This window comes from Palaemon carinicauda, chromosome 36 (assembly GCF_036898095.1).
Source record: "Palaemon carinicauda isolate YSFRI2023 chromosome 36, ASM3689809v2, whole genome shotgun sequence".
Classification (NCBI taxonomy): domain Eukaryota; kingdom Metazoa; phylum Arthropoda; class Malacostraca; order Decapoda; family Palaemonidae; genus Palaemon; species Palaemon carinicauda.
Genome location: NC_090760.1, coordinates 18,584,126 through 18,596,591, shown reverse-complemented (window position 1 = coordinate 18,596,591; position 12,466 = coordinate 18,584,126). Strand labels below are relative to the sequence as shown.

The 12,466-nt window shown below is 53.5% G+C and overlaps 2 protein-coding genes across 2 annotated transcripts; both read right to left on the bottom strand.

Annotated features, from left to right (window-relative positions):
* Positions 1-10: 10 nt before the first annotated feature.
* Positions 11-814, bottom strand: LOC137628510 (antifreeze protein Maxi-like). The gene has a single exon (XM_068359662.1). The coding sequence runs from the start codon at positions 812-814 to the stop codon at positions 11-13; it is 804 nt and encodes a 267-aa protein (XP_068215763.1).
* A 324-nt stretch (positions 815-1,138) lies between these two features.
* LOC137628509 (pneumococcal serine-rich repeat protein-like) lies at positions 1,139-12,453 on the bottom strand. The gene is made up of 10 exons (XM_068359661.1): positions 11,544-12,453; positions 10,653-11,249; positions 9,945-10,565; positions 7,858-9,912; positions 7,742-7,754; positions 7,072-7,652; positions 6,083-6,424; positions 4,862-6,041; positions 3,025-4,728; positions 1,139-2,690 (listed from the first exon to the last, which is right to left on the bottom strand). Exons 1-10 carry the CDS (start codon positions 12,451-12,453, stop codon positions 1,139-1,141), a joined length of 9,555 nt encoding a protein of 3,184 aa, XP_068215762.1.
* Positions 12,454-12,466: the final 13 nt, after the last annotated feature.

The following is a 12,466-nucleotide window of genomic DNA, read 5'->3' as shown; positions in this document are numbered from 1 at the left end:
CAGAAGCAGCCTATGAACTAGTAGAAGCAGAAGCAGCGGCGGAGACTTCGGAACAATTAGCAGCAGCTGCAGCGACATTGGATCTAGTAGGAGCATCAGCGGTATTGGAACTAGTAGTAGCAGCAGCGGCATCGGAACTAGTAGCAGAAGCTGAAGCACTGGCAGCTTCGGAACTAGTAGTAACAGCAGCGGCTTCAGAACTAGCAGCAGCAGCTGCAGCGTCGGCGGCTTCGGAACTCTTAGTAGCAGCAGCGACTTCAGAACTAATAGCAGAAGCAGCGACATTGGAACTAGTAGTAGCAGCAGCAGCGGCATAGGAACTAGTAGCAGCAGCAGTGGCATCGGAACTAGTAGCAGCAACAGCAGCCACATCAGCATCGGAACTAGTAGTAGCAGCAGCTGCTGCTTTGGAACTAGTAGTAGCAGCAGCAGCGGCATCAGAACTAGTAGCAACGATGGCATCAGAACTAGTAGTAGCAGCAGCAATGGCATCAGACCTAGTAGTAGCAGCGTCGGCATCACACCTAGTAGTAGCAGCATCAGCAACGGCATCAGAATTAGTGGTAGCAGCGGCATTTAAACTATTAGCAGCAATAGCAGCAGCTATGTCAGCATTGAAACTAGTAGTAGCAGCATCAGCAGCAGCATCAAAACTAATAGTAGCAGCGCCATCAGGACTAGTAGTAGCAGCAGCATCAGCAGCGGCGGCATTGGAACTAGTAGCAGAAGCCGCAGCGGCAGCGGCAGCCGCATCGGAACTAGTAGCAGCAGCACCAGCTATCAGAACTAGTAACAGCATCAGCAGCGGCGGCATCGGAACTAGTAACAGCATCAGCAGCGGTGGCATCAGAACTAGTAGCAGCAGCAGCAGCAGCGGCATTGGAACTAGTAGCAGCAGCAGCAGCGGCATTGGATCTAGTAGGAGCAGCAGCGGTATCGGAATTAGTAGTAGCCGCAGCAGCAGCGGCATCGGAACTAGTAGTAGCCGCAGCGGCATCGGAACTAGTAGGAGCAGCAGCGGTATCGGAACTAGTAGTAGCCGCAGCAGCAGCGGAACTAGTAGTAGCCGCAGCGGCATCGGAACTAGTAGCAGCCGCAGCAGCATCGGTACTAGTAGCAGCCGCAGCCGCAGCTGCAGCTACAGCGGCATCGGAACTAGTGACAGTAGGAACGCAACAGGACTAGTAGCAGGAGCAGATGCAGCATCAAAACTTGTAGCAGCAGCATCGGAACTAGTAGCAGCAGCAGCAGTTGCAACGGAACTAACAGCAACAGCAGCAGCGGCGCCATTGGAACTAGTAACAGCAGCAGCAGCATCGGAACTAGCAGCAGCCGTGGCATCGGAATTAGCACCGGCATCGGAACTAGCAGCAGCAGCACTGGCATCGGAACTAGCAGCAGCAGCAGCGGCATCGGAATTAGTAGTAGCAACAGCACCGGCATTGGGACTAGTAGTAGCAGCCGCTGCATCGGAACTAGTTGCATCAGCAGAAGCAGCTGCATCGGAACTAATAGCAGCAGCAGAAGCAGCTGCATCGGAAGTAGTAGCAGCAGCAGCGGCTTCGGAAGTAGTAGTCGTCGCAGCAGCAGCAACGGAACTAGTAGCAGCCGCAGCAGCAGAACTAGTAGCAGCAGCAGCAGCAGAACTAGTAGCAGCAGCATCGGAACTAGTAGCAGCTGCAGCTACAGTGGCATCGGAACTAGTAACAGCAGCAGCTTGAGAACTAGTAACAGCCGCAGCAGCAGCACCGTCATCAGAACTAGTAACAGCAGCAACGGCATCAGGACTAGAAGCAGGAGCAGCGGCAGCATCAAAACTAGTAGCAGGAGCAGATGCGGCATCAAAACTTGTAGCAGCAGTGGCATCGGAACTAGTAGCAGTGGCATCGGCATTGGAACTAGCAGCAGCAGGAGCACCGGCATCGGAACTAGCAGCAACAGCCGCAGCAGGGGCATCGGAACTAACAGCAGCAGGGGCATCAGAAATAGTAGTAGTAGCAGCGTCGTCATCAGACCTAGTAGTAGCAGCAGCAGCATCAGCAGCGGCATCACACCTAGTAGTAGCAGCAGTGGCATCAAAATTAGTAGTAGCAGTAGCAGCAGCTACATCAGCATCAAAACTAGTAGTAGCAGCATCAGCAGCAGCATCGGAACTAGCAGTAGCAGCAGCATCAGCAGCGGCATCGGAACTAGTAGCAGCAGCAGCGTCGGCATAAGACCTAGTAGTAGTAGCATCAGCAGCGTCAGCATCAGACCTAGTAGTAGTAGCAGCAGCAGCGGCATTGGAATTAGTAGCAGCAGCAGCGGCATTGGAATTAGTAGCAGCAGCAGGGACATCGGAACTAGTAGTAGCATGAGCGGCATTGGAACTAGTAGCAGCAAAAGAGGCGGCGGCATCGGAACTAGTAGAAGCAGCAGCAGCGGCATTGGGACTAGTAGAAGCAGCAGCAACAGCAGCAGCAGAAGCACCAGCATCGGAACTAGTAACAGCATCAGGATTAGTAGCAAGAGAAGCGGCGGCATCAAAACTAGTAACAGCCGCAGTAGAAGCAGCGCCATCGGAACTAGTAACAGTAGCAACGGCATCAGAACTAGTAGCAGGAGCAGATGCGGCATCAAAACTTGTAGCAGCAGCATCGGAACTAGTAGCAGCAGCGGCATCAGAACTAGTAGCAGCAGCGGCATCAGAACTAGTAGCAGCAGTGGCATCGGAACTAGTAGTAGCAGCAGTGGCATCGGAACTAGTAGCAGCAGCAGCAGCATCGGAACTAGTAGCAGCAGCAGCAGCAGCTTTGGAACTAGTAGCAGCAGCAGCAGCAGCTTTGGAACTAGCAGTAGCAGCAGCAGGGGCATCGGAACTAGTAGTAGCATGAGTGGCATTGGAATAGTAGCAGTAGTAGCAGTGGCATTGGAACTAGTTGAAGCAGCAGCGGCATTGAAACTAGCAGAAGCAGCAGTAACAGCGGTAGCGGTATTGGAACTAGTAGAACCAACAGCAACAGCAGCAGCGGCATTGGAACTAACAGCAGCAGCATTATTGGAACTAGCAGCAGCAGAAGCAGCGGCATCGGAACTAGTAACAGCATCAAGACTAGTAGCAAGAGCAGCGGCGGCATCAAAACTAGTAGCAGACGCAGCAGCAGCAGCATTAGAACTAGTAACAGCCGCAGCAGAAGCAGCGCCATCGGAACTAGTAACAGCAGCAACGCATCAAGACTAGTAGCAGGAGCAGATCCAGCATCAAAACTTGTAGCAGCAGCATCAGAACTAGCAGCAGCCGTGGCATCGGAATTAGCACCGGCATCGGAACTAGCAGCAGCAGCACCGGCATCGGAACTAGCAGCAGCAGCAGCAGCACCGGCATTGGGACTAGTAGTAGCAGCAGCACCGGCATTGGGACTAGTAGTAGCAGCAGCACCGGCATTGGGACTAGTAGTAGCAGCAGCTGCATCGGAACTAGTAGCATCAGCAGAAGCAGCTGCATCGGAACTAATAGCAGCAGCAGAAGCAGCTGCATCGGAAGTAGTAGCAGCAGCAACGGAACTAGTAGCAGCCGCAGCAGCAGAACTAGTAGCAGCAGCATCAGAACTAGTAACAGCTGCAGCTACAGTGGCATCGGAACTAGTAACAGCCGCAACAGCAGCAGCTTGAGAACTAGTAACAGCCGCAGCAGCAGCACCATCATCAGAACTAGTAACAGCAGCAACGGCATCAGGACTAGAAGCAGGAGCAGCGGCAGCATCAAAACTAGTAGCAGGAGCAGATGCGGCATCAAAACTTGTAGCAGCAGTGGCATCGAAACTAGTAGCAGCGGCATCGGAACTAGTAGCAGCGGCATCGGCATTGGAACTAGCAGCAGCGGCATCGGCATTGGAACTAGCAGCAGCAGGAGCACCGGCATCGGAACTAGCAGCAGCAGCAACAGCCGCAGCAGGGTCATCGGAACTAACAGCAGCAGGGGCATCAGAAATAGTAGTAGTAGCAGCATCATCATCAGACCTAGTAGTAGCAGCAGCATCAGCAGCGGCATCACACCTAGTAGTAGCAGCAGTGGCATCAAAATTAGTAGTAGCAGTAGCAGCAGCTACATCATCATCAAAACTAGTAGTAGCAGCATCAGCAGCAGCATCGGAACTAGTAGTAGCAGCAGCATCAGCAGCGGCATCGGAACTAGTAGCAGCAGCAGCGTCGGCATAAGACCTAGTAGTAGTAGCATCAGCAGCGTCAGCATCAGACCTAGTAGTAGTAGCATCAGCAGCAGCATCGGAAGTAGTAGCAGCAGCAGCGGCATTGGAATTAGTAGCAGCAGCAGGGATATCGGAACTAGTAGTAGCATGAGCGGCATTGGAACTAGTAGCAGCAAAAGAGGCGGCGGCATCGGAACTAGTAGAAGCAGCAGCAGCGGCATTGGAACTAGTAGAAGCAGCAGCAACAGCAGCAGCAGAAGCAGCAGCATCGGAACTATTAACAGCATCAGGATTAGTAGCAAGAGAAGCGGCGGCATCAAAACTAGTAACAGCCGCAGTAGAAGAAGCGCCATCGGAACTAGTAACAGTAGCAACGGCATCAGAACTAGTAGCAGGAGCAGATGCGGCATCAAAACTAGTAGCAGCAGCGGCATTGGAACTAGTAGCAGCAGCTGCATCGGAACTAGTAGCAGCAGCAGCATCGGAACTAGTAGCAGCAGCAGCAGCATCGGAACTAGTAGCAGCAGCAGCAGCATCAGAACTAGTAGTAGCATGAGTGGCATTGGAATAGTAGCAGTAGTAGCAGTGACATTGGAACTAGTTGAAGCAGCAGCGGCACTGAAACTAGCAGAAGCAGCAGTAACAGCGGCAGCAACAGCGGCATTGGAACTAACAGCAGCAGCATTATTGGAACTAGCAGCAGTAGAAGCAGCGGCATCGGAACTAGTAACAGCATCAAGACTAGTAGCAAGAGCAGCGGCGGCATCAAAACTAGTAACAGCCGCAGCAGAAGCTGCGCCATCGGAACTAGTAACAGCAGCAACGCATCAAGACTAGTAGCAGGAGCAGATGCAGCATCAAAACTTGTAGCAGCAGCGGCTTTGGAACTAGTAGCAGCAGCAGCGGCTTTGGAACTAGTAGCAGCAGCAGCGGCTTTGGAACTAGTAGCAGCAGCAGCGGCTTTGGAACTATCAGCAGCAGCGGCATCGGAACTAGTAGCACCAGCAGCGGCACCGGAACTAGCAGCAGCAACAGGGGCATCGGAACTAGTAGCAGCAGCAACAGGGGCATCGGAACTAGTAGCAGCAGCAACAGCGGCATCGGAACTAGTAGCAGCAGCAACAGCGGCATCAGAACTAGAAGAAGCAGCAGCGGCATTAGAACTAGTAGAAGCAGCAGTAGCATCAGAACTAGCAACAGAAGCAGCGGCAGCTTCGGAACTAGCACCGGCATCGGAACTAGCAGCAGCAACAGCGGCAGCAGCAGCACCGGCATTGGAACTAGCAGCAGCAGCAGCAGCCATGTCAGCATCAGAAATAGTAGCAGCAGCAGCGGCATCGGAATTAGTAATAGCAGCAGCAGCGGCATCGGAATTAGTAGCAGCAGCATTGGCATTGGCACTAGTAGCAGCAGCGGCATTGGAACTAGTAGCAGCAGCAGCAGCAGCGGCATTGGCACTAGTAGCAGCAGCAGCAGCGGCATCGGCACTAGTAGCAGCAGCAGCAGCGGCATCGGCACCAGTAGCAGCAGCAGCGGCATCGGAAGTAGTAGCAGCAGCAGAAACAGCGGCATCGGAAGAAGTAGCAGCAGCAGCGGCATCGGAACTAGTAGTAGTCGCAGCAGCAACAGAACTAGTAGCCGCCGCAACAGAACTAGTAGCAGCTGCAGCTACGGTGGCATCAGAACTAGTAATAGCCGCAGCCGCAGCAGCATCAAAACTAGTAGCAGGAGCAGATGCGGCATCAAAACTTGTAGCAGGAGCAGATGCGGCATCAAAACTTGTAGCAGCAGTGGCATCGAAACTAGTAGCAGCGGTATCGGAACTAGTAGCAGCGTCATCGGAACTGGCTGCCACTGATTGGAACTAGCAGCAGCAGGAGCACCGGCATCGGAACTAGCAGCTGCAGCAGCAGGGGCATCGGAACTAGCAGTAGTAGCAGCAGCAGCAGGTGCATCAGAACTAGTAGTAGTAGCAGTGGCGACATCAGACCTAGTAGTAGCAGGAGCATCGGCATCACACCTAGTAGTAGCAGCAGTGGCATCGGAACTAGTAGTAGCAGTAGCAGCAGCTACATTAGCATCAAAACTAGTAGTAGCAGCATCAGCAGCGGCATCGGAACTAGTAGTAGCAGCAGCATCAGCAGCGGCATCAGGACTAGTAGTAGTAGTAGCAGCAGCAGCATCGGAACTAGTAGTAGCAGTAGCAGCAGCAGCAGCGGCATCGGAACTAGTAGTAGCTGCAGCGCCAGCATAGACCTAGTAGTAGTAGCAGCAGCAGCTGCAGCGGTAACGGAACTAGTAGCAGCAGCAGCAGCAGCAATGGAACTAGTAGCACCACCAGCATTGGAACTAGTAGTAGCAGAGGCGGCGGCATCGGAACTAGTAGCAGCAGTGGCATCGGAACTAGCAGCAGCGGCATCGGAACTAGTAGCAGCCGCAGCAGCATCAGACCTAGTAACAGCCGCAGCAGCAGCAGCAGCGCCATCGGAACTAGTAGCAGCAGCAGCAGCAGCAGCAGCGGAACTAGTAGCAGCAGCAGTGGAACTAGTAGCAGCAACAGCAGCATCGGAACTAGTAGCAGCAGCAGCATCAGAACTAGTAGCAGCAGCAGCAGCATCAGAACTAGTAGCAGCAGCAGCAGCTTTGGAACTAGCAGCAGCAGCGGCATCGGAACTAGTAGTAGCAGCAGCGGCATCGGAACTAGTAGCAGCAGCAGCGGCATCGGAACTAGTAGCAGCAGCAGCAGCTTTGGAACTAGCAGCAGCAGCGGCATCGGAACTAGTAGCAGCAGCAGCGGCATCAGAACTAGTAGCAGCAGCAGCAGCTTTGGAACTAGCAGCAGCAGCGGCATCGGAACTAGTAGTAGCAGCAGCGGCATCGGAACTAGTAGCAGCAGCAGCGGCATCGGAACTAGTAGCAGCAGCAGCAGCAGGGGCATCGAAACTAGTAGTAGCATGAGCGGCATTGGAACTAATAGCAGCAGCAACAGAAGCATCAGAACTAGTAGTAGCATGAGCGGCATTGGAACTAATAGCAGCAGCAACAGAAGCATCAAAACTAGTAGTAGCATGAGCGGCATTGGAACTAATAGCAGCAGCAACAACAGCATAAGAACTAGTAGTAGCAGTGGCATCGGAACTAGTAGCAGCAGCAGGGGCATCGAAACTAGTAGTAGCATGAGCGGCATTGGAACTAATAGCAGCAGCAACAGAAGCATCAAAACTAGTAGTAGCATGAGCGGCATTGGAACTAATAGCAGCAGCAACAACAGCATAAGAACTAGTAGTAGCAGTGGCATCGGAACTAGTAGAAGCAGCAGCAACACCGGCATCGGAACTAGTAACAGCATCAGGACTAGTAACAAGAGCAGCGGCGGCATCAAAACTAGTAGTAGCAGCAGCAGCATCAGAACTAGTAACAGCGCCATCGGAACTAGTAGCAGCAGCAGCAGCAGCAGCATCGGAACTAGTAACAGCATCAGGACTAGTAGCAAGAGCAGCAGTGGCATCAAAACTAGTAGCAGCCGCAGCAGCAGCAGCATCAGAACTAGTAACAGCGCCATTGGAACTAGTAGCAGCAGCAGCAGCATCGGAACTAGTAGCAGCAGCATCGGAACTAGTAGCAGCAGCAGCATCGGAACTAGTAGCAGCAGCAGCAGCAGCATCGGAACTAGTAGCAGCAGCAGCAGCAGCATCGGAACTAGTAGCAGCAGCAGCAGCTTTGGAACTAGCAGCAGCAGGGGCATCAAAACTAGTAGTAGCATGAGCGGCATTGGAACTAATAGCAGCAGCAACAACAGCATAAGAACTAGTAGTAGCAGTGGCATCGGAACTAGTAGAAGCAGCAGCAACAGTGGCATTGGAACTAGTAGAAGCACCGGCATCGGAACTAGTAACAGCATCAGGACTAGTAACAAGAGCAGCGGCGGCATCAAAACTAGTAGCAGCCACAGCAGAAGCTGTGCCATTGGAACTAGTAGCAGCAGCACCATCGGAACTAGCAGCAGCATCGGAACTAGTAGCACCAGCAGCATCGGAACTAATAGTAGCAGGAGCGGCATTGGAACTAGTAGCAGCAGCGGCATTGGAACTAGTAGAAGCAGCAGCAACAGCAGCATCAGCGGCACCAGCATCGGAACTAGCATAGGAACTAGCGGCAGGGGCGGCTTCGGAACTAGCAGCAGCAGCATCGGAACTAGCAGCGGCATCGGAATTAACAGCGGCATCGGAATTAGCAGCGGCATCGGAACTAGCAGCAGCACCGGCATCGGAACTAGCAGCAGCAGCAGCACCGGCATCGGAACTAGCAGCAGCAGCAGCACCGGCATCGGAACTAGCAGCAGCAGCAGCACCGGCATCGGAACTAGCAGCAGTAGCTGCACCGGCATCTGAACAAGCAGCAGCAGCAGCACCGGCATCAGAACTAGCAGCAGCAGCAGCACCGGCATCAGAATTAGCAGCAGCAGCAGCAGAACCGACATCAAAACTAGCAGCAGCAGCAGCAGAACCGGCATCAGAACTAGCAGCAGCAGCAGCAGCAGCAGAACCGGCATCAGAACTAGCAGCAGCAGCAGCAGCAGCAGAACCGGCATCTGAACTAGCAGCAGCAGCAGAACCGGCATCAGAACTAGCAGCAGCAGCAGCACCGGCAGCACCGGCATCAAAACTAGCGGCAGCAGAAGCAGCACCGGCATTGGAACTAGCAGAAGCAGCACCGGCATTGGAACTAGCAGCAGCAGAAGCAGCACCGGCATCGGAACTAGCAGCAGCAAAAGCAGCACCGGCATCGGAACTAGTAGCAGCAGAAGTAGCACCGGCATCGGAACTAGTAGCAGCAGCAGCAGCAGCAGTGGTATCGGAACCAGTAGTAGCAGCAGCAGCAGCGGCATAGGAACTAGTAGCAGCAGCAGCTGTGGCATCGGAACCAGTAGTAGCAGCAGCAGTGGCATCGAAACTAGTAGCAGCAGCAGCAGCAGTGGCATTGGAACCAGCATCAGCAGCGGCATCGGAACTAGTAGTAGCAGCAGCGTCGGCATTACACCTATTAGTAGCAGCAGCGTCGGCATTACACCTAGTAGTAGCAGCAGCGTCGGCATAACACCTAGTAGTAGCAGCAGTGTCGGCATTACACCTAGTAGTAGCAGTAGCGGCATTGGAACTAGTAGCAAAAGCAGCAGCTACATCAGCAGCAAAACTAGTAGCAGCAGTAGCATCAGAACTAGTAGTAGCAACATCAGCAGTGGCATCGGAACTATTAGTAGCAGCAGCATCAACAGCGGCATCAGAACTAGTAGCAGCAGCAGTGTCAGCATCAGACCTAGTACTAGTAGCAGCAGCGGCACAGGAACTAGTAGCAGCAGTGGCACAGGAACTAGTAGCAGCAGCAGCAGAGGCACCATCAGAACTAGTAGCAGCAGCAGCAGCATCGGAACTAGTAGCAGCTGCAACTGCAGCTATGGTGGCATCGGAACTAGTAACAGCCGCAACAGAACTAGTAGCAGCTGCAGCTGCAGCGGCATCGGAACTAGTAACAGCCGCAACAGCAGCAGCATCAGAACTAGTAACAGCCGCAGCAGCAGCAGCAGCATCAGAACTAGTAACAGCAGCAACGGCATCAAAACTAGTAGCAGGAGCAGATGCGGCATCAAAACTTGTAGCAGCAGTGGCATCAAAACTAGTAGCAGCGGCATCGGAACTAGTAGCAGCGGCATCAGAACTGGCTGCCACTGATTGGAACTAGCAGCAGCAGTAGGAGCACCGGCATCAGAACTAGCAGCTGCAGCAGCATGGGCATCGGAACTAGCAGCAGCAGCAGCAGCAGGGGCATCAGAACTAGTAGTAGTAGTAGTGGCGACATCAGACCTAGTAGTAGCAGGAGCGTCGGCATCACACCTAGTAGTAGCAGCAGTGGCATCGGAACTAGTAGTAGCAGTAACAGCAGCTACATTAGCATCAAAACTAGTAATAACAGCATCAGCAGCGGCATCGGAAATAGTAACAGCCGCAACAGAACTAGTAGCAGCTGCAGCTACGGTGGCATCGGAACTAGTAACAGCCGCAACAGCAGCAGCATCAGAACTAGTAACAGCCGCAGCAGCAGCGCCATCGGAACTAGTAACAGCAGCAACGGCATCAGGACTAGTAGCAGCAGCATCGGAACTAGTAGCAGTACCAGCGGCATTGGAACTAGTAGCCGCAGCATCGGAACTAGCAGCAGTAGCAGCGGCATTGGAACTAGTAGCAGCAGCGGCACTAGAACTAGTAGCATCAGCAGCATCGGCACTGGAACTAGTAGCATCAGCAGCACCCGCATCGGAACTAGTAGCAGTAGCAGCGGCATCAGAACTAGTAGCAGCAGCGGCATTGGAACTAGCAGCTGCTGCAGTAGCAGCAGCAGCACCAGTATTGGAACTAGCAGCAGCAGCAGGGGCATCGGAACTAGAAGTAGCAGCAGCGGCATTGGAACTAGCAGCAGCAGCAGGGGCATCGGAACTAGAAGTAGCAGCAGCGGAACCGGAAATAGAAGTAGCAGCAGTGGCACTGGAACTAGTAGCATCATCAGCAGCGGCACTGGAACTAGTAGCATCATCAGCAGCGGCACCAGAACTGGAAATAGCAGCAGCGGCACTGGATCTAGTAGTATCAGCAGCACCGGCATCAGAACTAGTAGCATCAGCAGCAGCGGCATCGGAACTAGTAGCATCAGCAGCAGCGGCATCGGAACTAGTAGCATCAGCAGCAGCGGCATTGGAACTAGCAGCAACAGCAGCAGCGGCATTGGAACTAGCAGCAACAGCAGCAGCGGTATCAAAACTAGAAGCACCAGTGGCAGAACCGGCATCAGAACTAGCAGCAGCAGCAGCACCGGCATCAGAATTAGCAGCAGCAGCAGCAGAACCGGCATCAGAACTAGCAGCAGCAGCAGCAGAACCGGCATCAGAACTAGCAGCAGCAGCAGCAGAACCGGCATCAGAACTAGCAGCAGCACCGGCATCAGAACTAGCAGCAGCACCGGCATCTGAACTAGCAGCAGGAGCAGAGGCATCGAAACTAGTAACAGCATCTGGACTAGTAGCGAGAGCAGCGGCGGCATCAAAACTAGTAACGGCCGCAGAAGAAGTAGCACCATCGGAACTAGTAACAGCAGCAACGGCATCAGGATGAGTAGCAAGAGCAGATGCGGCATCCAAACTTATAGCAGCAGCAGCGGCATCGGAACTAGTAGCAGCAGCAGCGGCATCGGAACTAGTAGCAGCAGCAGCATCGGAACTAGCAGCAGCAGCAGCAGCAGCATCGGAACTAGCAGCAGCAGCAGCAGCAGCATCGGAACTAGCAGCAGCAGCAGCAGCATCGGAACTAGCAGCAGCAGCAGCAGCATCGGAACTAGCAGCAGCAGCAGCAGCATCGGAACTAGTAGCAGAAGCAGCCTCTGAACTAGTAGAAGCAGAAGCAGCGGCGGGGACTTCGGAACAAGTAGCAGCAGCTGCAGCGACATTGGATCTAGTAGGAGCATCAGCGGTATTGGAACTAGTAGTAGCAGCAGCGGCATCGGAACTTGTAGCAGAAGCTGAAGCACTGGCAGCTTCGGAACTAGTAGTAACAGCAGCGGCTTCAGAACTAGCAGCAGCAGCTGCAGCGTCGGCGGCTTCGGAACTCTTAGTAGCAGCAGCGACTTCAGAACTAATAGCAGAAGCAGCGACATTGGAACTAGTAGTAGCAGCAGCAGCGGCATAGGAACTAGTAGCAGCAGCAGTGGCATCGGAACTAGTAGCAGCAACAGCAGCCACATCAGCATCGGAACTAGTAGTAGCAGCAGCTGCTGCTTTGGAACTAGTAGTAGCAGCAGCAGCGGCATCAGAACTAGTAGCAGCGATGGCATCAGAACTAGTAGTAGCAGCAGCAATGGCATCAGACCTAGTAGTAGCAGCGTCGGCATCACACCTAGTAGTAGCAGCATCAGCAGCGGCATCAGAATTAGTGGTAGCAGCGGCATTTAAACTAGTAGCAGCAATAGCAGCAGCTATGTCAGCATTGAAACTAATAGTAGCAGCATCAGCAGCAGCATCAAAACTAATAGTAGCAGCGCCATCAGGACTAGTAGTAGCAGCAGCATCAGCAGCGGCATCAGAACTAGTAGTAGCAGCAGCATCAGCAGCGGCGGCATTGGAACTAGTAGCAGAAGCCGCAGCGGCAGCGGCAGCCGCATCGGAACTAGTAGCGGCAGCACCAGCTATCAGAACTAGTAACAGCATCAGCAGCGGCGGCATCGGAACTAGTAAC

Bases quoted from the DNA above. Each gene is read 5' to 3' on its own strand.
- LOC137628510 (XM_068359662.1), bottom strand. From the start codon at position 814: ATGCCGCCGCTGCTGATGCTGTTACTAGTTCTGATAGCTGGTGCTGCT.
- LOC137628509 (XM_068359661.1), bottom strand. From the start codon at position 12,453: ATGCCGCCGCTGCTGATGCTGTTACTAGTTCTGATAGCTGGTGCTGCC. The intron at 6,425-7,071 runs GTTCCGATGCCG...CTGGCGCTGCAG, and splicing joins TGCCGCTGCTGCTGCTACTA to CTACTACTAGTTCCGATGCC. The intron at 2,691-3,024 runs GTTAGTTCCAAT...TGCTGCTACTAG, and splicing joins GTTCCAATAATGCTGCTGCT to TTCTGATGCCGCTGCTGCTA.